The sequence below is a fragment of the Miscanthus floridulus genome, chromosome 1, assembly GCF_019320115.1.
Source record: "Miscanthus floridulus cultivar M001 chromosome 1, ASM1932011v1, whole genome shotgun sequence".
Lineage (NCBI taxonomy): Eukaryota > Viridiplantae > Streptophyta > Magnoliopsida > Poales > Poaceae > Miscanthus > Miscanthus floridulus.
The window spans coordinates 96,025,143-96,051,216 of record NC_089580.1 but is presented as its reverse complement, the minus strand read 5'-3'; the positions used below and the strand labels follow the sequence as shown (position 1 = coordinate 96,051,216).

Sequence of the window (26,074 nt, the reverse complement as noted above, 5' to 3'; positions counted from 1 at the left end):
TCTATGATGGGAAGATAACGCAAAACTTTGCGTGGAAATTTCTTCCCCCCATCCTCATATCGATTGGCACCACAAAAATCACATTTCTCTTTATTCTTATTATCTTTGTAGAAAAGCATGCAATTGTTGTAGCAAACATCAATTTTCACATATGGCATACCAAGACCCTCTAATAGTTTCCTTGATTGGTAGAAGTCATCAGGTAGCTTAGAATATGGAGGAAGTTCATGTACAATATCTAAGACGTCATCATATTCTGCAATAGACATGTTGTATCGTGACTTTACAGCAAGCAATCGAGCAACCGCGGACATGCATGAGTGTTTGGTTTTCTCGTGCACCAACTCATCTGCACTAGCGACCATCCTATAGAAAGCTTTAGCATATGGTGTTGGTTCATCTACTGCAGGTGGATGGGCCCCAGCTAGATCAACTAGCATTTCATCCATATGGTCGGTCTCATCAAAACCCTCTCTATTTGCTACATTGTGAAATTCAGCATGACTAACAACCCCCTCTCCATGTCCATGTTTCATAGCCTTCCTTAAAACCATGCCTACACAGGTGCAATTCTATAGTATTTCTTGGATGACTAAAATAGTTCCGGCACTTGGCGCAAGGACACTTGATGGTACCATTTTGAGCTACACCCGGAAATGCAAATGCATGATTCAAGAACTCGGTGCTTTGATTAATCCATTCATTAGAGGGAGCTTTACCACGCTGGCAGCCACTATACATCCATGTACGGTTTGATATGTTAATTAGTTCTGTATTGAAAGGTAATATTAGACATCACATTTTCTGACTAGCTTTATTTTAGGTAACAGAACAAACACTCAATATGCATAGAAAGTACACTGCATAAAAACCAAGCATACACTATCTTTGACATGAACTATTTCAGATCGAGAAGCAATCATAGATTTTTTTATTAATATAGAACTAAAGTAAAGTTCTCCCTAAAACGATCTGGATTCACCTTCTTTAATGTTGTTTAAGTGAAGTTCTCACTAAACTAAAGCACAGCGAAATGCCAAAGTATAATATATGCAGACATCACAAGGAGAAAAAGAACATAGGTTAACCTTGATTCTGGAACCAGGAAGCGCCTCACGGGCCCTTCACCTCCGGCGTGGATCCTCAGTCACGGCCTTCTCCAGATCTGGTGTCGCTACCTCCGCCGGACCTCCACTGCTCACAGGCGTGGAGTAGGGGCAGCAGAAGTGTGTTTCTCGGTGGAGACTGCGGAGGAGCCGAGTGGTGTCCAGGGGAGGCATGACGTCCTGTCCGTGTCCGGGGCGGTGACCTTCTGTCGGCGTGGCGTGGAGGAGCTGCAGGGGAGGTGCCGCGGCGTGGACGAGCGGACGGACGGCGTGGCGAGGGCGCACGGGCGGCGTGGGGGAGAGCACGGAGGAGCGGGCGGCGTGGGGGGCATGGAGAAGCGGCCGGCGTTGGGAGGGGGGGCGCAAGAGCGGCGTGGGGAAGAAGCGGAGTCGCGAGTTCATGACCCAAGTCGGATTGCGGCGCCTGGCGGAGGGAGCATGCGGTGGGAGGATAGGGTTTGCCATTTTCTTTCCCCCCCCCCCCCTTTTTCCCTCTTCCTGGATGGACGTGGGAGGCAAATTTTTAGAGGGCCCAATGCCCGCCCGCCTCTGGGCCTTTGGAGAGGCGAAATGAAAATTTTGGGTGTGTTTTTTTTGTTTTCGCGCCCTGGTGCATCAGCGGTGGAGATTTACCTCCCAACTAATTTCCATGTGTGTAATTTAAATAACCATCAGGGAAAACAAACAAACCGACAGGATAATGTAAATTTTTTTGGGAGTTATTGAAAACCCGACATGGTAATTAATTATCATGTCGGTTTCTTAAGCTTACAGGTTAATAAGAATTTTCCCTGACGGTTACGAATTTTTCCATTGTGTTTTATGAAAACGGTAAAAAAAAAATACATTTACCCTGACGGTTTTCTCATTAACCGCAAAAAAAAAAATCAAAACCGTCATGGAATGTTGACTTTCCAGTAGTGAATTAAGTCCATATATTTAAATTATAAACCTATGTTAATACAATCATGATTCAAATCCTAAAAACCACATATTTTCTATCTATTATCACCTATCACTCCCAGAAAGTCTTTTCTATGGTAGTGCAAGCTATTATCAAAATATTTAGATAACCATAAATTAAGCCCATATATTTAAATTGTAAACCAATGTTAATACAATATATAGAAAAATAACTTAAAATAAATATACATATATTGACTAATTGACTAATTGACTAATTGATTTAGATATAGATGTTGATAATATTAGATATAGATAGAGATGATATTGACTAATAATTGATTAATAAATCGTTACTCATAGGCTTGTCCTGACCAGGAAACCTATTGATTTCAAACGGAGTAAAAGCTAATAATACATCCATAGTTTGAGAGACTATGACTCCAATATGGACTCCAGCAGCATCTGGCAGCCCATCTATTCTCCGATTCAAAGTAGGTACTAGATGATAATAATTAATTAAAGTGCTTTCACCACTTCCAACTCCAAGTTGCAGAATGTTAGGCTGTTTCTGGCCTCTATGCACCGCCCGGGACAGCGGGTCGCCATCATCACTACACAGATTCCACGAATGTACCGTTGCCAAATCTAAATTAGTAGTATGGATATGCTTGGAGTACCTGCAAGAAGAGCCCATTTGGCGCCCTGAAGCGCACTCGGCTCCTGTCTCTGTCCCAGCGCACAAGCTGCAACGTCTCGGATTGCCTAGGTGTGGTGGCCGTCGCCACAAGGGCACCGGTGCTGTTGACGCCCCAGAACTGCCCGTCTCGTTGATCCTCCACAGCTGCATGCGCATGCATATGCATGGATAATAAAGTAGAGATGGGTTTTTAGTGTAGGAAAGTTGCACAGTAGAGTAAACTAGATGTTGGGCCAAAATTAAATCTACCCTGAAGGTCTCCCAGCCGGCCGCAGCCGGTCGGTCGGCGAGGATGGCGGCGCCCGGCCCCTCCGTTGTCAGCCACCAGGTACTTTTTCTGGGTGACCGACATGAACTGGATCTGGGTTCCATCCTACAGTGCGACATGTGTATATATGACGTCAAGTCATCAACAGAGCTACATGTATACTACAGTAGTGCTTGCTTGCAGGTCGCCGTTCGATCAGCCAACTTACACCCGATATACATAGATGCATGCATGCTCCTGATGAAGAAGCTATATATATGCCATATATGCTCTTGCTTTGCCGTGCAAGCTAGCGATCGACGCTGTCGCTGCTTGTCTACGCACGGTTCCATGATGGACGACGTACGTACGTACGTAGACACAGTAGTTCCGGACAGCGCTTATAGCTCCAATTTCATGAAACGGATGTCACACACATTTCTTCCAAATAAAAGAGGTCAAATGTCCTTAAGATCCACCCTTGACGACAACACAGAGTCATAATCTTTCAATTCGTTCCAAAATTACAAAAAACTTCAACTATTTGTTGTCAGTCTCACTTCTCTAATTTTGATCAAATTTATAGAGACATATGCATGTATCTACAACATCAAATTATAATTTCCCCATGAAATATGTTTCAACATGTAAATATTAATATATTTATTAAAACTTTGTTTTAGCTCGAAAAGTTTGATTTTGGAAAAAGATAATAAATTGACCTCAGTTTTAAACAAAGGTAGTAACAAGTCAGGGCGTGGAAGTCACTTTTCTTCCTATATCTATATTATATACCTATGTACTAAAAAAATATGGGTTGGGGTCTAGTCTACTACTTTAGGTTAATTTAGTTACTAATTTAAGGACTAAATGAGTTAATTTTTCTATGGGATTTTCATAGCATTACTAGGGAATATTTTTGCCAATGATATTTTTATTATTGGATTGTATTACGAACCCATGGTGAATAGTATTTTCATCAACCTTTGGTGAAAATATTTGCACCACTATCATCTATGTAAAAGGCAAGTTCGGCCTTTGAGGGATCGGTGTCCGACTGGGCTGAGGTGACTGCCGTCACATCAGTCCTTGAGGCATCGGTGTGGCATGCTCACCCCTTTCAGATCAGGTTCGTTAGGCAGGGCCTGACCTCACCCTGTCTCTTTTAGGGATCGTGACGGGGGAGAGGTCTTACATCTGAGCATCGCGTGACCTGTGCTAGAGGAAGGGGCCGTGAACACCCCTGGCCTCAGCGCCTCGCCTGCTTTGCTTGGCTTTCGTTGGGCCTCAGTCGTTTGGGCCCTTGCTGACTATTGCATTGCAGGCCGTGTGGCCTGCTAACTAATTGGTGCCTTGAGACACCCCGAGGTTATGACACCGACACATGGATATCAAATAGCATGACTTGATTTATAGACATGTCTAAGGTAGTACCAATCTTCGCAAGTTTGGTCATTGTGCGGGTGGTGAGGTGGAGTCTCCTTTTCAGCAAGGCCAAGGTCATCCTTTTCACCAGTCCCTCATAGGGTTTTGTTCGCCTTGTGAGTGCTGACGTTTGGACCTAGTTGGAACTACATGATGCTGCAACTCTGCTGGACTAGTTCACTTCACTCTCATGGATTGCCATACCCCAGGACCCATATCGGTGTGTTCATGGCAAAAGTGGTCGCCCTCTTCGCCGTCAGCGTACACCAAGAGAAACCGCACGGAGCAGATCCCAGGATCTCCAGCAGCTTAGGACACAGGACCGGTCGATTCGGAACCTAGAGCGGGCCAGTCAATTTGACCCTGTAATTGACAAGGAGAGAAAGGTAATTAGTAATTTAAGGTTGAACATGCAGGTGTTGCTTCAGATAGTTCCAAATGTGTGGCTTGATAGCTGATTCCATAAGGCTATCGACTAAATAGTCGATATCCAGTATGTTCATGGTATAAGATATTGAAAAACGAACACTATTGACAATTATCAGATATTAATGATGTAAATCTAATGCCAGTGATCATAAAACATGCAAGAACATAGTAGAGAAACTGATATGAGTGAAAGCATTTGCATTGACTATACTCTTTATTGGCTTAAAGATCAAGACAAGAACAAGTACAATAATAAAAGCCAGTATACTTGCAATGCATGGGCCATCAGTAAAATAGCCGATTCCAAGGTAAACAGATACATATCACGTGATCAATCACTTATCTTAGTATAAATGAATATAAAAGCTCATCAAATCTAACCCATCATCATTAACAGAGGGGGTCGAGCAGATCGGAGACAACCATAATAATGATAAAAAATTAAACTCTTAAAGCACATAGATCTATCCATACTTAGATAAGATTATGAGCACATGTTATGAGCGTGAGAGCATAAGCAACTGGCTGAGAGGCCAATCTAGGTAGTTTTTTGTCATATAGCATGCGAACGTTCAACCACTGAAGCATGAGTAAATCTACAAACCGACCAAACCCAATTTACGACACTATCAATAGGTCAAGCGAATTGATGCAGCATTGATAGCAGAATGGCAAACTGTAAGCCTAGCGATCTATAAATCTACATATATTTTGATGGAATTGTAGATGTGTGCCATACGCGTGAAAGCTCAAGCTATCGGCTAAAATAGCCGATAGAAACATAGCGGATGAATGGAATCATATCTCCGTTAACAAGTAGATCCATTAACCAACAATACCGGATCTAGTGCGCTACCAACAGGCTGATAACGGATATAGCAAATCGGAAATTGATGACTAACAAACCTATTCCTTAATGGAAATAGGGCTCCAAACACCCTCTATGATCGATCAAGATCAAGATAAAATGGTCGATAAACGGGATCTAACGTCAAAAGTTGGAGTTTAGCATAAAACAATCGACAGGCGATAGATCGAAAGATGAATACCAAGGAATCTTTAATCTACATCGAGCAATTGGTGATATTATGATGAATAGTAAACTATTTAACACAATATCGATAACTAATCTATATCACTACCTGTAAGAGATTGACCGGATCATTGTAGCCTTACAAATAACAATATAGATCGATAACTAACTTATACCAAGCTAGCAAGAGGTCGGCCGGACCGATGCAGCCTTATAGGCAAAGTATAAGTCGTGACGGTACTTACAACAAACCGGAGGTCGACCGAACCGATGCAGCCCTGCTTGTTGGAGGAACTTGCCGAAATCTACTCTACTCTTACTCCTAAGGGTGGCACGGGGCCGAAAAAGTAAAGGTACTTGTTTTGATTGATGTGTGGATGTCTATTACAATAGTCGGGGTTCAATATTTATACCGAGGCTTGACTACGAGTCCTGGTCAAACAAGACTGGTTACAAAACTTGGAAAAGAAAATGAAATTTCCTAAATTACGATAACTTGGACTCCAATCTTCCCCTTATATGGAATCCGATGTGTCTTCCTGCCTTTCTGCCACCATCTCTCGTCTGTTGAGGTTTATCCTAGGTACAACGTCATTGTCATTTGGCCGATCTTGGTGGTAACCTAGTTAGCCAATTTTTGTTGAATACTTCGGCTTTCTTTAATAAACCCCAAAACTCTGGGTCTTCAAGTCCCGAACCAAATTTTGGTGTCAACACGGTGCTGCCTTTTGCCCTACTGGTAGGGACTTCTCTACAGCTTGTTCAACCCACAACCTAAAATTGGAGAAACAAACTGAAGCGGCAAGCATGTAAAAATTGCATTTGCTATCCACACAACAAATAATTGAATTGCACTGCTACCTAAACCAACGTCCCTCCCATCCCAACATGACAAGATAGAATAAGCACCTCAATTGCAAGGGGTACTGGCTCTTATAAATCTGTATTTGTATCACCATATCCCTAAACACGCTCACCTGCTTCAGGGAGATATTCCGAATGTCAACATGTAGATTACAAAGGCATGTTTTGAGTTAACCTTGTACTGAATGTCAACAAAACAGAGCAGGAGCGTGCAAATTAGGTGCCTAAACTATAGCTTATACGGAAGTCATTACTTGAATAAAGCACATGTGAACTACAACTTATACGGAAGCTATTACTCGAATAAAGAACATGTGAACTACAATCAACTAAGAAACATGTAACCCCATCACTATATATCTACATGTCCTAGGTCCAACCACTAGAATATAGCATGCACCATAAGGCCTTGTTTGGATGCGCATGTATTCATCTTGATCCACATGTGTTGAAGTGCATTGGAGTGAAAATAAACTAAGTTCTATTCCAATCCACTCCAACACATGTGGATTGAAATGGATACACATGCATCCAAACAAGGCCAAAAAGGAATTTTGGTACCTCTTCCTATTCCTAGCTACGCTGCATTGTCAACACCGCCCTCTTGTCATCCTGGTCACAGAAGTGGTGCGGCCGGTGTCGATGAAGGGGTAGCATATCCGGTGTGGCGATCATCAATGATGACGCTGGGGCTCGATCGCGATAGGTGCCAATGTAGGGGTCTGAATCTGGTGTGTACTGCCACTGACGGCAGTCCTTTTGCCGTCAGTAGACCTACTATCGACGAAGGGGATCAGATCTGGATCTAGCTCTGGCTTTGGCTAGGGTTCTGAAAGGTACGAGAGATGGTGTGGCTAGAGAGTGGAGAGGGATTCAAGCTGTTGTGCCAATGTGCCTAGCTAGGGTTCAGACCGGGGTGGCTGAGGGGCCTAGGCTTTGGAGCGGGAGGAGAGACGGTGCGGCTGGTCTTGCTGGAGAATGGAGATGAAGGCGAAGACGATGACTCCTTGTGCTTTTATGTGACCATCACAATACCACAAATACCCTTGTCTGAAATCAATGACATGGTAAACCAATTTTCTACGAGGAGGGCAAAAGAGAGAGATCTAATTTTTGGTTCATGTTGGCGGCAGTGCTGGGTGTGGGGATTTCATTTTTGCCCGAAATCAAATTTTTGCGTGGGTAGATCGCTGCCCTGTCTAGCGTCTGGTGTGCAGAGACCAAATTTTATATGATGAATGATGATGATATATATGGAGTGATACACTAAGGCCTTATTTGGATGCATGTGTATCCACCTTAATCCACATGTGTTGGAGTGAAATGGAATGGAATTTAGTTCAATTCCACTCCAATCCACTTCAACACATGTGGATTGAGATGAATACATGCGCATCCAAACAAGGCCTAATGTGTATTAACCGTCGGATCACCAATATTAATCTCCTAAGTTTCGGTGGACGGTGACTCTTGACAGCATTTGTGTCGGTGATGCAATTACGTGGCATTCTCTTAGTACCCATCTTTTCCTCTTTTGCACATTGTTTTTGTCGTCATTCGCCCCCTCTGGCGCCACCCATCCTGCGCCGCCTCCCCTTCCCCCTCCAAAAATCCTCCCACCCCATCCCCCTACACACTGTAACCTCTTGCCTAGATCCTTCCACGTCGCGGGGATCTACTACGCTGTGGCGATCTACCGTGCCGCCGTCTATTAGTGCGCCACTCCTCTAGTGAGCAAGCTGGTCGAGATCGCCTTCTCGCCTTGGCACAGTGAGGCCATCTACGATCTCCTCTTTTTTTCTTCATGATTGTAAGGTGTTTGATGAAATGCATATGCAATTTTTTCTAATTGTTGTAGATGGCGTGAATTAAAGTAAAGTGGTCAAAACTACCACATCTCTGAAAGAGCAGAGGCAGGCAAACATTCTCCGATAAACAGAGGAACATGCACCACCATAGCCCAGAAAAGAGCCAAAGAAAGGCTCACAATATCCAGAAGAAGAGGAACAAGCACCACCATAGCCTAGGAAGAGGCAGAGGAAGGCGAACAGTATCCAAGAAGTAGAGGAAGAAGCAACCAAAGCTATGCTAGCCATGGAGTTTGGGAATTCTCATAGGCAGACTCGAACAGCCTGCCGACAGCAGCAGCATGAGGAGAGTGCTAAAATGGAACACAAGGAGGAGGAGCTCACTAAGGAACAACTATAGCTCGTGACCGAGTTCCACTCCAAAAAATAGACAAGTCGCTTTGCACCTTCCTAGGTACAATCTACAGTTACTCATGGGCATGCACGCATTCACACTTATGGAGGTCCGATGTGTGCCACAATTGGTGGTACGAGGAGGTAATTTGAAGTCTACCAATGGTGGTACGAGGAGTAGTCGAGGAGGTTTGATGTCTGCCAATGGTGCTATGAGGAGCAGTAATAAGAGAAAGAAAGAGGTGGTTCAGTTCTATGACTTTTGGTATTATAGCTCAAAGAAGATACGGAGCATGAGGTTCTGCAATATTGACTTTTGGTTTCCACTAGTCAAAGAGCCTAGCACAAAATCATAGTTCTAGACTGTAACTCAGGAGAGTTTCTTCAGGAGCTACCATCCTAGAGGGACGGCACTAGCAGACCAAAGGATACTTAGTTGGGATGAGCTTGAGAGAGCAGCTGGTATACCCATCCGACCCCTCTTTGAGTGGTTCTTGGGCTTCGTTCACCTTTCTTGTGATAAGCTGGGTGTGTCAGTTCTATGTAATAGTGTGGATTCATCTGGAGTATGACTACATTGCTTTTATGCTCTATGGTCGGCTAGAGTGATTGTACTATGACTGCCTGCAAGAACTCCTAGGGGTTGACACTTCAGACAAGAAGCTCCACCATATAGTCTATGGAGATGCTCTTCCTCCATGTCATAGCAGGGTTGGAGGTAATTTTCCTATAGACTAGGAGATTTGGCCGCTCTTCATGGAACCCTTCATCGATGGCTCCTTGCATACACCGGATAGACTATGTCTAGAGGCTTACGTTCTACACATGGCTTTGAGGAAGATAGTCCTTTCTCATGGCAGCAACAGGGAGTCATTGACCAACTTGCAGTAGTGGCTACTACTATCATTATGGAGAGGCGAGCAATTTGACTTCTTACACTTTTTCCTATCTGAGATTGAGGATGTGATAGCTGACGCTATCAGTACTAGACGGTAGCATGTGTACCCTCACATCATTAGCTATTTGCTATACACGATTAACTCTAAAAAGAATGGATCATTGCACAACGAGTCAACCTGTGAGGTTAAGATCTACATGCTAGCAAGTCCGGATGATCATTGTTGTGGATAGCATGCCCTTAGGTCCATTCAAGAGTTGTTACCCATATAGGACAAAAAGACACAAAATGGTGGATGCAGCCCTAGAGCAGGCATAGCACCAGTCTAGGATTGGAGGAATCTTGAATGTACGAATGCAAGATTCAGACTCCGATGATTGTGACTACTGTGACCCTACATCAGATGATCACGATGAGGGAGGGACGTCCTCCGGTGGTGTGGTTGACAAAGAGATGGATGATGTTTCGGTGGTATGGTGGTATGGAATGACAAGAGAGGTGTTTGTAAGTAAGTATTGATAAGCAAGCGGAGAGTGTGGTCCTTCTCAAAGAGTAGATGAGTCAGCAATCATCTATTTTTTGTGAGGCCATCAACCAACAAGGCCAAAAAATCAACATGATATGCAATGTGTTCACCGGTTGCTTTAATCAACTATATAGTGCCATAGGGGTTAAGGCCCCTGACTTTTAGACACTTCAATTGGAATGTGGTAGTCAGGTCAACCCCATTGCTGGTTATCTAACTAGTACTGATAATACAACTGTCCACACAGAGTTATCCATTGCGACACTACATAAGTAGAGTTCAGCTTTAGGTCCTAATCAGGCCGGTGATCTACCTTCTTCACCCCCTCAGGTCAAGGTGCAAGCCACCACTGAGGCACATACAGAGCCTCTCATAGCTTCTCCAATGCCCGAGATACCTGAGCTAGCTTTAGGTCCTGATGAGGCAAGTGATCCACCTTCTATGCCCCCTCAGGTTGAGGTGCAAGCCGCCACAAGGACACATACAGAGCCTCTCAGGGCTTCTCCAATGACTGAGATGTCTGAACTGCTAATGCTAGTATTACTACAGTCGAACATAAGCAGAGTTCAGCTTTAGCTCATAAGGTGGCTGAAAGCATCTAGGCTCCTAGTTGGGTTTGGTGATTAATGACAATATGAGATTATTGTGACTAACGTGTGTTTTGCAGAGGTAATTAAGTTAGGTCATGGTAATGGAAATTGATTGGGAAATCATGGTTGTCATGCCCCTATTATGGAAATCGTTTTGGTTTTCAAAGGATGGACGACAAGGTTAAGGATGGACTAGTTCTAAGTGTCATTTGGTGTTGAAGAGACACTTAGAGTAGTTTATGACTTTGTTTTTCCTTTGGCCATACTATTAAGGGGGGGTATGAACTAGTAGCTTGACCTAGGTGAGTCTAGTGGGTTAGGTGTGGTGCACACTTCTCAAATCTAGCACTAGGTAGCTCCTAAGTAGCCCTAAGATCAATTGGAGCGAACTTCATTCACATATGATTTTAAGTTGGAAGTGAATGGAGGGTCAAATGTTGACCAGACGCTGGTTCCAGTGTGATCGGACGCTGGTGTAGAGTCCAGTCAGTTCATTTTATCAAGGTGAAGTCGTCAGGTTGCGACCGGATGCTGAGAGCAAAGTGACCGAACGCTGGGTGCCAGAGTCTGGTCAACATCAGTAAGGTTCTAGAGAGCAGTTTTTGTTATCGGACGCTGGTCAGAGTCTGGTCATAACTTAATGGCTCTATGGTGGGGAGAACTGACTGGAGCGTCCGGTCAACTTGACCAGAGCATCTGGTCACCTTGTAGAGGCACATAACGGTTCATTTTGAATGAAAGGTTATAAATACTTCCTCTATTCATTCAAGGGGGTACTCTTGCCCATTTCAATAGCTAAGAAACACCCTTGAGAGTGCCAAGGAGAGCAGGAGCCTAGTGAGGTAATTGAGATTTGAGAATCCAAGATAAAGCCCTCATTAGTGAAAAGAGAGTAGCAAGTGTGCATCCACCCTTCTCATTAGGCTTGTTGTGGTCAAGTGAGAGTTCTTGCTTGTTACTCTTGGTGATCGCCATCACCTAGATGGCTTGGTGGTGATTGGGAGTTTGGTGATCATCCGGTGGAGCTTGTGGATGACCCAACTCAAGTTGTGAGCGGTTGTGGGTGATTCACCGTGATGGAGTGTCGAAGAATCAACTCATAGAGAGCACTTGATCCTTGCGCGGATCAAGGGGGAGATACACCCTTGCATGGGTACTCCAACAAGGACTAGTGGGGAGTGGTGACTCTCCGATACCTCAGCAAAATATCACCATGTTCCTTCTCCTCTCTTTACTTTAAGCATTTACATTTGAGCAATTCAATTCTTGTCTTTACATACTTAGAATTGCCATGCTAGAGTAGGATTGGAACTTAGGGTGCTAAACTTTTGTGTGGTAGATCAATAGAATCACTTTCTAGGCACAAGGGGTGAAGTGGGCTAAGTGTAGGGTTTAATTATTGCAAAGAATTTTAGAATTAGCCCAATTCACCTCCCCTCTTGGGCATCTTGATCCTTTCAATTGGTATCGGAGCCTCGTGCTCATGTATTTAGGCTTAACCACCTAGAGAAAGATGTCTCATGGGGATGGACCTCCTCCTATCTTTGAGGGAGATGATTTTCCTTATTGGAAAATCCGCATGGAGGCGTATTTAGAAGCTCTAGATGTTGGAATACTTAGAGCCACCTCACAAGGTTTCCCAAAACCTTAGGATCCCATGCACCTTCAAGGCGATGAAGTGAATTATGAAAAATGTAATGCAAAGGCTAGAAACACCATCTTTAGAGGCCTTTGCAAAGATGTGTTTAACCGGGTGAGGAACCACAAAGACGCCCATGCACTATGGTCGGATATTTGTGCGCTCCATGAGGGAACTAAGAGTGAGCATGAGAAACGCTATCATCTTGTGATGAAAAAGCTTAATTCTTTTGAGATGCTTCTGAAAGAAAGTGCTAATGAAATGTACTCACGTTTGAATGTTCTTGTAGAGGAAGTCAATGGGATTGGACTTACTCAAATGCAACCATCTAATGTTGTAAGAAAAATCTTGAGTGTCCTCCCCATTGATAAATATGGGCATATTCTGACCGTGCTTCATCAAGGTGATCTTTCTACCACTACACCAACTCAAATCTTGGGAAAGATCAACGCTCATGAGATGTACATGCACATCACACCACAAGATGGCTCATCCTCTACCAAGAAGAAAGGCAAGGACTTGGCATTCAAGGCTAGCCAAGAGAAGGGCAAAACAAGAATTGAGTTTGATGACTCAAGTGATGAAGATAATGATGAGAAGAAAAAAACAAGCCATACAAGGAGAAAGATGGCAAGATGTACTTCCACAAGAAGAAGAAAAATGGGAAGGCATACATTGTCGATTATTGGCTCATGGACATTGATTCATCAAGTTGCTCATCCGATGATGATAGTGAGAACGAGAAGGTGGCCGCTATTGTGATTGACTCTTCATCATCTTCACCGACACCACCGTCATCATCCTCTACACACCTATGCCTTATGGCCAATGGTGAATGAAAGGTATCAAATGATGATGAGAGTAGTGGTGATGATCATACTAACAATGATGATAGTGATAGTGATAGTGATGATGAATTTGAATCACCTTCATATGATGATCTTGTTAAATTGCTAAATCAATACACTAAGATCATTAGAAAGTCAAGAGCTAAGAATGAAAATCTAGAAATTAAGAATGATTCTCTTTTAGCTAAATGTGACATAGCAGAAAAGGCTAGTATTGAACTTAGAGAAGCAAATGATGCTATATCATCCAAACTCAAGGAGCTCAAATCTTCTAAGAAAGAGCTTAAAGATAAACATGATAAACTTGAGGGGATACAAAATGAGCTCATCACTAGCTACAAAATGCTAAAAGATGAATATACAAATCTCAAGATCAATCATGATAATCTTGTTATCTCTCATGAGTATTTATCCAATGATCCACATGATGCTACTAATGATGTTGTTAAGATTGATATAGCTACATCATGTGATGATTTGATTATTGAGAGCAATTAGCAAGGTTCTAATAGCAAAGGCAAGCAAGTGGTTGAGTCTAATGACTATGATGAATATGTCAAGATCAAGAATGAGAATGAGAAGCTAAAGAAAGATCTTGAGAAGCTTTCAACCACCAACACCATTGTGTTAGAGAACCTTGACCATGATAGTGATCTAATTCTTGAGATTGAGAAGCTCAAAGAAGAAAACAAGAGACTCAAGAAGGAGAAGAATCATGATGAGCTCAAAGAAGAGAACAAGAAGCTCAAGCTAGAAAAAGAACATCTCAAGACCGGGTTGAGCAAATTCACAAGAGGTCAACATCTTTAAAGTGAGCTACTCATGAACACCATTTCAAGATGGATAGAAGTGGAATTGGATATTTGGCAAATCAAGAGAAGAAGGCTCAAGTTCAACAACAACAACACAAGTCAAAGCCAAAGCCAAAGAGATGTTTTGAGTGTGGACAAGAAGGCCACTTTGCCCATGAGTGTCAAACTCCACCACCACAACCCTTGCCCAAGCATGCTAGACCTTTTGCTTTCAATGCTCATTACATGCTTAGAAAGGACTCTAATGGAAAAATGAAAGTTATGTTCTTAGGACCTCACAATAAGAATAGGCCTAAGAAAATTTGGGTTGCAAAATCTCTTGTAGAGAAAGTCAAGGGCCCTCAACAAGTTTTGGTCCCTAAACAAGCATGATCTCTTGTGTGTAGGTGAACTACAAGACTAGTGGAAGTCATTGGGTAATTGATAGTGGTTGCACACAACATATAACCGGTGATCCTCGTATGTTCACATCACTAGATGAAGAAGTAGATGGCCAAGAAAGAATTACATTTGGAGATAACTCAAAGGGCAAAGTGAAAGGATTGGGCAAAGTGGCAATATCAAATGATCACTCTATTTCAAATTTGCTATATGTTGCTTCTTTGAGTTTCAACTTGCTATCTATTGGACAATTGTGTGACCTTGGCTTCCAATGCCTATTTACCGAGAAGGAAGTGGTTGTATCTAAGAAAGATTATGATCAAGTGATATTCAAGAGATTTAGATACAACAACCTATATCTAGTTGATTTCACCTCCGAAGATGCTAACTTGAAAACATGTCTATTCACCAAAATAACACTTGGGTGGCTATGGCATAGAAGACTTGCTCATGTTGGGATGAGCTCACTCAAGAAGCTTATGAAGAATGAATTGGTGAGAGGGTTGAAGGATGTAAAATTTGAGAAGGACAAGCTTTGTAGTGCATGTCAAGCCAGCAAACAAGTTGCAAACACTCATCCTACAAAAGCTTTCATGTCAACCACAAGAGTGCTAGAGCTCCTTCACATGGAATTATTTGGACCAACAACTTACAAGAGTTTAGGAGGAGATCTTTATTGTCTTGTGATTGTTGATGACTACTCAAGATATACATGGGTGTTCTTCCTTCATGACAAGACTGAAGTTACATCATGCTTCAAGAAGTTTGCCAAGAGAGCACAAAATGAGTTTGAAGTGAAGCTTAAGAAGATTAGAAGTGATAATGGAGAAGAGTTTGACAACACAAACATTGAAGCCTATTGTGATGAAGTTGGAATCAAGCATGAGGTCTCCACAACATATACTCCTCAACAAAATGGTGTAGTAGAGAGAAAGAACCAGACACTCATTACACTTGCAAGAACAATGCTTGATGAGTACAACACACCCGAAGCTCTATGGGCAGAAGCTATCAACACCACATGCTATGCATCCAACCGCCTATTCCTTCAAAAGTTTCTTGGCAAGACACCTTATGAGTTGCTCAATGGGAAAAAGCCGGATGTCTCATTCCTCCAGGTGTTTGGTTGCAAATGCTATATCTATAAGAAGTGACAACACCTAGGAAAGTTTCAAAGATGTTGTGATATTAGCTTTCTTGTTGGTTACTCATCAAAATCCAAAGCATATAGAGTATTTAATCATGTCACCGACTTGGTTGAAGAAACATATGATGTGGAATTTGATGAATCTAACAGCTCCCAAGGAGCACATGAGAATCTTGATGATGTAGGTGATGAACCACTAAGGGAGGCCATGAAGAATATTCTGGTTGGAGACATCAAGCCTCAAGATGATGAAGATGATGTACAAGTGATTAATCCACCCTCTTTATCAAATGTGCCACAAGATGGTGATAAAGATGGGAGTGTAGAAAATGAAGATACTCTTGTCTCTCATGATCAAATGGTGGCACAAGCACAAGATGTTGATGCTCCACAACCTCCCCCTCAAGTGGTTGATAGAAGAAACTCACCTCTACTACAAGCTCATCCGCAAGATCTCATCATAGGGAGTCCATCAAAGGGTGTAATGACTCGATCTCAAAAACTTGCTTCATTTATTGAACATCACTCTTTTGTCTCTTGTGTTGAACCTAAGAATGTAGAAGAAGCTCTTCAAGATTCCGATTGGATAAATGCCATGCATGAAGAGTTGAACAACTTCGCCCGTATTGAAGTTTGGACTCTTGAAGAGCGACCACAAGGTGCAAGAGTCATTAGAACAAAGTGGTTGTTCCACAACAAGCAAGATGATCAAGGCATTGTTGTGAGGAACAAGGCAAGACTAGTTGCAAAGGGGTTCTCTCAAGTTGAAGGGTTGGATTTTGGAGAGACCTTCGCACCTGTTGCAAGACTTAAAGCCATTTGTATCCTCCTTGCATATGCATCGCATCTTGAAATGAAACTATATCAAATGGATGTTAAAAGTGCATTTTTAAATGGCTTCATAAATGAACTAGTCTATGTTGATCAACCTCCCAGGTTTGAAGACCCTAGATATCCTAATCATGTTTATAGGTTGTCCAAGGTGCTATATGGGCTTAAGCAAGCCCCAAGAGCATGGTATGAACACCTTCGGGATTTTTTTATTGAGATGGGCTTCACCATTGGGAAGGTCGACACCACACTATTCACCAAGAAGCTTGATGGAGAGATATTCATTTGTCAAGTATATGTTGATGATATCATCTTTGGATCATCAAATGAAGATTCTTGCAAAGAGTTTGGTGAATTGATGTCGAAGGAGTTCGAGATGTCTATGATTTGAGAGCTTACATTTTTTCTTGGTTTTCAAGTCAAGCAAATGAGAGAAGGGATTTTCATCTCTCAAGAAAAATATACCAAGGAACTTCTCAAGAGGTTCAATATGGATGAATGTAAGCCAATCAAGACACCAATGCCATCTAATGGACATCTTGACCTAGATGAGGGAGGTAAAATGGTTGATCAAACTCTCTACCGCTCTATGATTGGTAGCTTGTTATATTTAACCGCATCTAGATCCGACATCATGCTTAGTGTGTGTTTGTGTGTTAGATTTCAAGCTAATCCTAAGGAAGCTCATTTGATTGCCATTAAAAGAATCCTTAGGTACCTTAAGCACACACCAAGCATTGGCCTTTGGTATCCTAAAGGAGCTAGTTTTTAATTAGTTGGCTATTCTGATTCGGATTATGCCGGTTACAAAGTTGATAGGAAAAGCACATCCGGAGGGTGCCATTTGCTTGGTAGATCACTTGTGTCTTGGTCCTCCAAGAAGCAAAATAGTGTGGCTTTGTCCACCGCCAAAGCGGAATACATTGCCATGGGTGCTTGTTGTGCACAAATACTATACATGAAGCAAACTTTGCTAGACTATGGTATAGTTCTAGAAAAGGTACCTCTTTTGTGTGACAATGAGAGTGCGGTAAAACTTGCTAATAATCCGGTTCAACACTCTCGCACCAAGCACATAGATATCTGCCATCACTTTTTTAGAGATCCTGTTGCTAAGAATGATATATCATTAGAAGGTGTAAGGACCGAGGATCAATTGGCGGATATTTTCACTAAACCGCTAGATGAGGAGACTTTTTGTCGGTTGAGAAATGAGCTCAATGTGCTTGATTTTAGCAACTTCACTAGAAAATGAGCTTGTGTTGGCCCTTGCATTGCATTGTAACATACAACATGTTTACTTATTGGTAATGCATTTAGGGCTTGTCTAACATGGTTAAGATAACTGCCGAAAAGCGTATGAAGAAGCTTAACCTTGGATCAAACTTGACAAGCAACTAGAATTACTTTCAAGTATTGCATTGCATATGCATGGATGTTGTTTTGTCGTTTCTCTTCAATCACCCTTTTATTGCCTATTTTCTTAAAAAGAAGTATAGCCTAAGGAAAAATATTTTGAAAAATTTGAGGGTTTGAGAGAGGTTACTCACATCAATCCCAATTGGTGTTTATTTGGGTATTATTAAAGTTGGAACTTGATTGGGAACAGGCAGCGCAGAGGAATATTGATGATCTACTAAAAAGTGTGACCAGACGCTGCACCAGACTTTGATGTCTAGCGTTCGATCAGTTCATAGGTGGTGAACCTTTGCTGTGAAGGAGTGATCGGACGCTGAAACCATTCTTTTCCTATGTCCGGTTAGAAGGTGATCCTACGCCCGATCAAGTGAAGGAGATGAAGATAGGATCTACTGGACTCTGGTTGCATCCGGTTAGTGGTGGTCGGATGCGTCCGGTCATGACTCGAGGGGATTTGCACCTCTCTGGAGTTGACCAGACTCTAGATGGCAGCATCCGGTCGTCGCCACCGGAGCGTCCAATTAGTAGAAAACATTTGGATCGCGGACTCTTTTCCCTTTCCTTATCCAACTCTTGGGGGGGCACCATATAACATTGCCGTGGTTTGACCTAATCCACACCCGCAACCACTAGTGCCAACATCGCTGCCGCCCGCAAGCCGCCTCGCTCCCATGCTCGTGCCACCTACCTGTAGCCGTGCCTCCACACATCAAAGCATCATGTCTTCCTCACCGCATTCATGCCGTGCCGCTGCTGCGCCACCACGCCCATGCTGCTCCCACGTCGCCGCATGTTTCGGTGCCTACACTGCTCTAGAGTGGCCTCTTGCTCCCATGCCCGTGCCGCATACCCGCGCCGCTAGCCAACACCACCAGTGCTGCAGCCTGAGGCTCCATTGCCACGCTAGCATCTCCTTGACCGGAGCCCCAGCTACCATCCACCGAGCTCACAAATTTTGCTCAGCCGCCGCATTGCGTCGTTGGAACCCTAACCCTAGGCAATTCCCAATGGTTCCCCGCATTTCATTCCTTTACTCTTAGGTTCATCGGTTCGTCAGGTAGCAAGCCCTCGATTCTAATTTTGTATCTACTGCTTGCTTCTTAGGGTTTTGTATCTCTAGATGTATATTGAAATTATTCATATATCTAATCTATTCTATCATGCGGCGAGTCAGTGTTGTTGAGGTCACTTTGGTAGTTGTTAGTTAACTCAGGGCCAAGCTCGCGAGTATGGATCGAGGCCAAGCCTCGGAAGTGACAGTTGGAAGTTGATTCTTATTAGTGGTAGTTGTTCTTTTTAGCTCCAGCAATGGCACGTGTCAAGAACACCAGAGGTGGTCTAGGTGATGAGAATCCGAGGCCTCCGCCTTGCTTGCCTACTAAGGTAAAAGGCAAGGGGACAAAGAAGACTACATCAAATAAGAGAAAGTTTACAGATGCTGATACAGCGAGAGTAGCCACAGTTGCAGCTGCCATAGAGCATGTAGAGAGAGGAGGTGCTCGGAGTGGTGTTATCATTACAGATCAGCTTTCACTAGCATAGAGGGCAGCCATTGAGCAGGTTGAGCATCATCATGGTAGTCTAGTTGGGACTATCATGATTGAGGGGCATCGTGTTGCTATAGAGGAGAGTTAGCCTTAGGGGGAGCCACAGCAGCAGACACCACCACTAGTGTAGCTAGAGGATACTGAGCAGGCAGAGGAGACATAGGAGATAGAGCAAGCACCTCAGCCACAGTTACGCCACTCTAGTTGTACTCGTACCCAGGTGACACCAAGGCCAGAGACACAGAGGAAGGGTTCTCATCCGCCTCCTAGACCATAGGGTCGCCTCTAGTGACTCATCTGGATTTGAGGGCTGCCAAGGTCAAGCAGGTTTAGCAGCTCAGGTTTGTGCTGTTCAAGGACTGGTTCCCACCTAGGAGGGAGAGCGTGCTTCAGAGGGTTTCTATACACCACTACAGGAGGACTTCTACAATGCTTATCTGAACAGTGGTGTGGCTTTTAGATCTCAGAGGGTTTGTTCCATTAAGGCCATTATAGCAGCAGTTGGAGAGTAGATCCGCCCTCACCTCTCTTACTTCCTAGGGTTGAATGATTTACTTGGGCGGACTAGCAGATATGTTCCATCATGGGTCTATGAGTTCTATGCTTCACTTTATATTGACCCGGGCCATAGGTTCATACACTTTGCATTCAGAGGCCATGACTATAGGCTGATGAGCTTTAGGGTCAGAGAGATCCACAGGTTATAGGAGTCACCCATCTGCATTCATGAGATTTGCTATGGACACACAGAGCCTCCTGGATGCCCTCACGGCGGTCTTGTGCCTCCCACAGATCTCATCCGACCTTGCTTCATAGAGCCATTCGACGAGGGGTTGAGCAGGACACCCAGATATCTTACTCCTATAGCTAGACTACTTGATGCTATCATTAGGAGGACCCTACTACCAAGGATGGGATATCATGAGGGATTGACTCACATTCAGTTGTGGCTACTAAATGCTCCGATGCAGTAAACAATGTTTGATGTATGGGATGTCATTCTTTTTGAAATGGAGGATGCACTTGCAGAGGGATTCAGAGGTCACAAGCATCTGCCGTATGCTCACTAGATCACTTTTCTAATTCATAGGGCAGTCATAGTGAGGCCTCCTGAGATGTTGGTAGAGTATTCTGGTGCTACTATAGAGTTTCCACCTTAAAGCATGACTTAGATGCTCCGTCATAGTAGGGTGAGGACACCTAGCCAGCCGAGCCATCACCCAGAGGTGCCAGAGTCTGTAGCCTAGTAGGATGAGATTATTAGGGGCATTGCAGCGACAGAGGAGGAGCAGCTTTATGCTCAGCAGGAGGGTATGGTCGAGAGCGACCCTAGTGATAGTTTAGATGATGACTACATGGCTATTCCTCGTATGCCTCCTCGAGCCCATGATGGTGAGGCCAATGGCTCTAGCTTAGCTCCATAGGCACCATAGATAGACCCTGCTCTTCTTGCTATACTTGAGCGGATGAGGTAGGATTAGGCTCGCTAGGCCTAGGAGACCGTAGCTACACTTGCTCAGGTTTAGGCCAGACAGGACGAGTTCCAGCAACAGCACCAGGCTATACAGTAGCAGCAGTAGGCCATGCAACAGCAGCAGCTCCTCATGCAGTAGCAGTTACTTGGATTCATGTAGCATGTTGTTATTGCTATTAGGGCTCCACCGCCACAGCTTACACCTTAGCTCGGCCAGCCTGCCACCACTTCACAAACTCTAGTTGTATAGCCCAGTGGGCTTTAGAGTCAGGGACAGCTAGGGACATAGTTTGCTTCACCTATAGAGTAGGTGTCCTAGTGGTTTGCTTCGGCTGTGATAGCCTAGGGTCCATAGTTCACACCGCTTCATATGGGCTTCACACCGGATCAGAGTTCCTCGCTGCTTGTGATTGACACCCTAGTTTTCAGGAGCCTTGGTGCTACTTTCAGTGAGTTGACAGGGTAGCCTACACTGCTAGATCTACATGTCCTTAGTCCTTCCATAGTTGCTCCTATTAATAGGACTATAGAGACGCTCCCTTTATCTGTTGCATCATTAGAGCCACCTGCTTCAGTGATACCAGTAGACTCACAGGCCGCACTAGTCCTTGATCCGACCCAGACCGCTTTAGCTTCACTTCTAGCAATAGAGGGTCATACAGCTCAGAACTCAGGATCAGATGATGATGCTACATAGTTTCAAATCGCTCACTGCGCCTCAGCGCCTGACTCGTCTACTCTAGCCCCGCTGATAGACCTTTAGGTTTTTGTGCTTGACACCAAAGAGGGAGAGGGATCGAGTATGATAGACATAGGGGGAGCGATATATCTAGGGGGAGCTTATTTATTACATTTGGCTTTTTATGTGTGATACATTATTATGCATTCATGTTTACTTTCATGCATCAAACTATATATGTGTGATGGTGATATTTATGTGATAGTGATATTTATGTGATAGTGATATTTATGTGATAGGTCACATGTGTGCTCTCTAATTTTATCTTTATATATGTCATGTCACTTGGTTATGTTCATTTGCTTTGCTTCCGTGTTTTACTCTGATGCAAATGAGCTTTATTTCTTGTACTCATGCTTGTTTCATATCTATTGAGTACATCATGTTGACTTGGGTCATATAAGCTTGCCTAACTCTTTTGTTCTTATTGTCAAAAGCTTACATGAACCAAGCATGTTGAAAACCTCATCTCTTTTACATACTCGAGGTTGTATTGTCATCAATCACCAAAAATGGGGAGATTGAAAGCATCTAGTCCCCTAGTTGGGTTTCAGTGATTAATGACAATACGAGATTACTATGACTAACGTATGTTTTGTAGAGGCAATTATGTTAGGTCAGTGTAATGGAAATTGATTGGGCAATCATGGTTATCATGCCCCTACGATGGAAATTGTTTTAGTTTTCAAAGGTTGGACGACAAGGTTAAGGGTGAACTAGTTCTAAGTGTTGTTTGGTGTTGAAGAGACACTTAGAGTAGTTTAGGACTTTGTTTTTCCTTTGGCCATACTATTAGGGGGGTATGAACTAGTAGCTTGACCTAGGTGAGTCTGGTGGGTTAGGTGTGGTGCACACTTGTCAAATCTAGCACTAGGTAGCTCCTAAGTAGCCCTAAGATCAATTGGAGCAAACTTCATTCACATATGATTTCGAGTTGGAAGTGAATGGAGGGTCAAATGTAGACCGGACGCTAGTTCTAGTGTGACTGGACGCTGGCTTAGAGTCTGATCAGTTCATTTGATCAAGGTGAAGTCATCTGGTTGTGACCGGATGCTGAGAGCAAAGTGACCGAACGCTGGGTGCCAGAGTTCGGTCAACATCAGTAAGGTTCCAGAGAGCAGTTTTCGTGACCAGACATGTCCGTTCAATGCTGACCGGACACTGGTCAGAGTCTAGTCACAACTTAATGGTTCTATGGTAGGGAGAACTGACCGGAGCGTCTGGTCAATTTGACCGGAGCCTCTGGTCACCCCGTAGAGGCACATAACGGTTCGTTTTGAATGAGGGGTTATACATACTTCCTCTATTCATTCAAGGGGGTACTCTTGCCCATTTCAATAGCTAAGAAACACCATTGAGAGTGCCAAGGAGAGCAAGAGCCTAGTGAGGTGATTGAGATTTGAGAATCCAAGATAAAGCCCTCATTAGTGAAAAGAGAGTAGCAAGTGTGCATCCACCCTTCTCATTAGGCTTGTTGTGGTCAAGTGAGAGTTCTTGCTTGTTACTCTTGGTGATCGCCATCACCTAGATGGCTTGGTGGTGATTGGGAGTTTGGTGATCATCCAGCGGAGCTTGTGGATGACCCACTCAAGTTGTGAGCAGTTGTGGGTGATTCACCGCAATGGAGTGTCGAAGAATCAACCCATAGAGAGCACTTTATCCTTGTACGGATCAAGGGGGAGCTACACCCTTGCACGGGTGCTCCAATGAGGACTAGTGGGGAGTGGCAACTCTCCAATACCTCGGCAAAACATCGCCGTGTTCATTCTCCTTTCTTTACTTTAAGCATTTACATTTGAGCAATTCAATTCTTGTCTTTACATACTTAGAATTGCCATGCTAGAGTAGGATTGGAACTTAGGGTGCTAAACTTTTGTGCGGTAGATCAATAGAATCACTTTCTAGGCACAAGGGGTGAAGTGGGCTAAGTGTAGGGTTTAATTATTGCAAAGAATTGTAGAATTAGCCCAATTCACCCCCTCTTGGGCATCTTGATCCTCTTAGTGGCTAATTGACCTTCGCCGCCCAATTAGGTCGAGGGGCTAGATACTACTTGAGACGCCACAGGGGCACATACAGAGCCTCTCAGGGCTTCCACAATAATTGTGGAGCCTGATGCAACCACCGAGACTACTAATCCTACCATTAATAGAGCTGAGTTGACCCTAGGGTTTGATACTACTACTTCAGTTCAGCAGACCGGAGAGTCCACCATTCGTCTAGGTAACCATGTCACTGAGCATGATGAGACATCAGATTCGGACGATGAGATTTTACCGTACTCACCATGCGAGATGCACTCACCAGGCGAGTTCGACCTCAACAGCACCATCATGACTTTGGTGCCTACTTCATCACCATCACCACATCCTTCGAATGTGTAGTCACCTTGATTCCTTGCCGAGGAAGGGACGTACAAGAGATTGGTGATAGTTCGACAGTCGAAGGGAGGGATGCGATAGAAGGTGAGGGAACGGAGGCATCAAAATTTGGATTTAGAATCATTCTTGATGTAATAATTGAAGTCTTACTTATGACACAATGTCTATTTTATGGTTCTATAATAAGTTGTACATGTTGAACCTTTTTATCACTATGTTGCCACATAGGCATCGAAATTTGGATTTAAAATGATTCTTGATTTAATAATTGAAGTCTTGCTTAGGACACAATGTCTATTTTATGGTTCTGTAGTAAGTTGTACATGTTGAAATTTTTTTATCACTATGTTACCACTATAAATTAAACATAACATCTAAGTTGTCGTATAATTCTACCAATGATTGACCTAACAGAACTAAAATATGCTAATCATGTACATGAGACTTAAACCATGCTAGAAACTCTACTGCTAGCCTACTATCAACATCATCACTTCCCCTTCTTCCTCTAAAATTTGTCTGTATTTTCTGTAGCACATATAAGCATTATTATGGGTAACATTTCATATGTAATATAGGAAACAACAAATCAGCATATAAAAAATCATACTTACTCCACATATGGTCCAACCTCATCATAGTTATTAAGCACATACCAAGCTAGCTTATTTATTTTGGCTTTATCATCGATGTTCATTGACGTAATCCTACCAATGGGCTTGACACCATGCATGAAAACAGAGGTGTCACCATCTGCTAGCCCATCATGTGACATTGTCATCCTGGTTATATCTTGTTGGAATATATTCGATGAACCTCTCCCAAAATGCCAACGTCTCACTTTCTAAGTAACCCTCCGCAATTAATCCTTCAGGCCTTGCCCTATTCCTTAAGAAATTCTTCAACATGCCCAGTCGCCGTTCTATTGGGTACATCCATTCATACTGTATGGGCCCTCTAAGAAGTGCCTCATCAGGTAGATGGACAGCCAAGTGCACCATAAGATCGAAAAAGGCTAGTGGAAAAATCTTCTCAAGCTTGCATAGGATGAGTGGGATGTCCCATTTTAGCTTTTTCACAACTTCTTTCCTCGGAGTTCTATTGCACAGTTGCTTGAAGAAGTTCCCAAGTTCTGAAACAGCTTCGTATACATCTTTGGGAACAAAATCCTATTAAGCCTACAGGTATGATCCTGTAGAGAAGGACATGGCAAGTATGCATTTTTAGCTTGCCAACTACCTTGGTACCATATGCACTTATGGATTTTGCTAGGTTGGTTGCATAACCATCTAGAAACCTGACACCTTTAAGGAACTTGCAAAATTCTGCTGTATGTTTTTCCTTCATGACATAGCGAGCTTCTGGGAATTTAAGCGAGGTGCCTTGTTGCACACCAAGATAGAGGCCTTATGTTCATATCATGCAAATATAGCCAAGCATTCATTATGTCCTTTGTCTTGCCCTCCACTTTTAGCAATGTCCAAAGAATGTTTTCACATATGTTCTCCTCAATGTGCATGACATCAAGATTGTGTGGTAGCAACAAGTCCTTCCAATACGGCAGCCCACCAAGTAGATTTTCGATTATAAATCACTGGCTCTCCACGCTTTCATTTATTTTTTCCACTGTGCTTACCTAGGAAGACATCTTTCACCTTCTCAAGTTCCTCAAGGACCTCCTCTAAGGTGAACTTTTCTGGTGCATCTCGGTCCTCAGTTTCTCCATCAAAATCTAAGCTCTTCCTCCAAGGGTGATTCCTAGGAAGGTAACGACAGTGTCCAAGGTAGCCTAGCTTCTTTCTTAGCCTCCTTGACAATGGATTTTTGTTGCAATAAATACATGCATAATAACCTTTTGTAGTTTGACCTGACAAGGTGCTCAATGCTAGAAAATTGTGTATGCACCAAAGCATAGCAGCACGTAGAGTGAAGCC

At 43.3% G+C, this 26,074-nt stretch overlaps 1 protein-coding gene across 1 annotated transcript in view; it reads right to left on the bottom strand.

Moving 5' to 3' along the window:
* Positions 1–2,362: 2,362 nt before the first annotated feature.
* LOC136460597 (glucan 1,3-beta-glucosidase-like) overlaps positions 2,363–26,074 on the bottom strand; it is a 45,287-nt gene continuing 21,575 nt past the window's right edge. Inside the window, 3 exon segments of the mRNA XM_066460238.1 lie at positions 2,363–2,392; positions 2,690–2,853; positions 2,959–3,082. Coding sequence (XP_066316335.1) covers positions 2,363–2,392; positions 2,690–2,853; positions 2,959–3,082 — 318 coding nt within the window.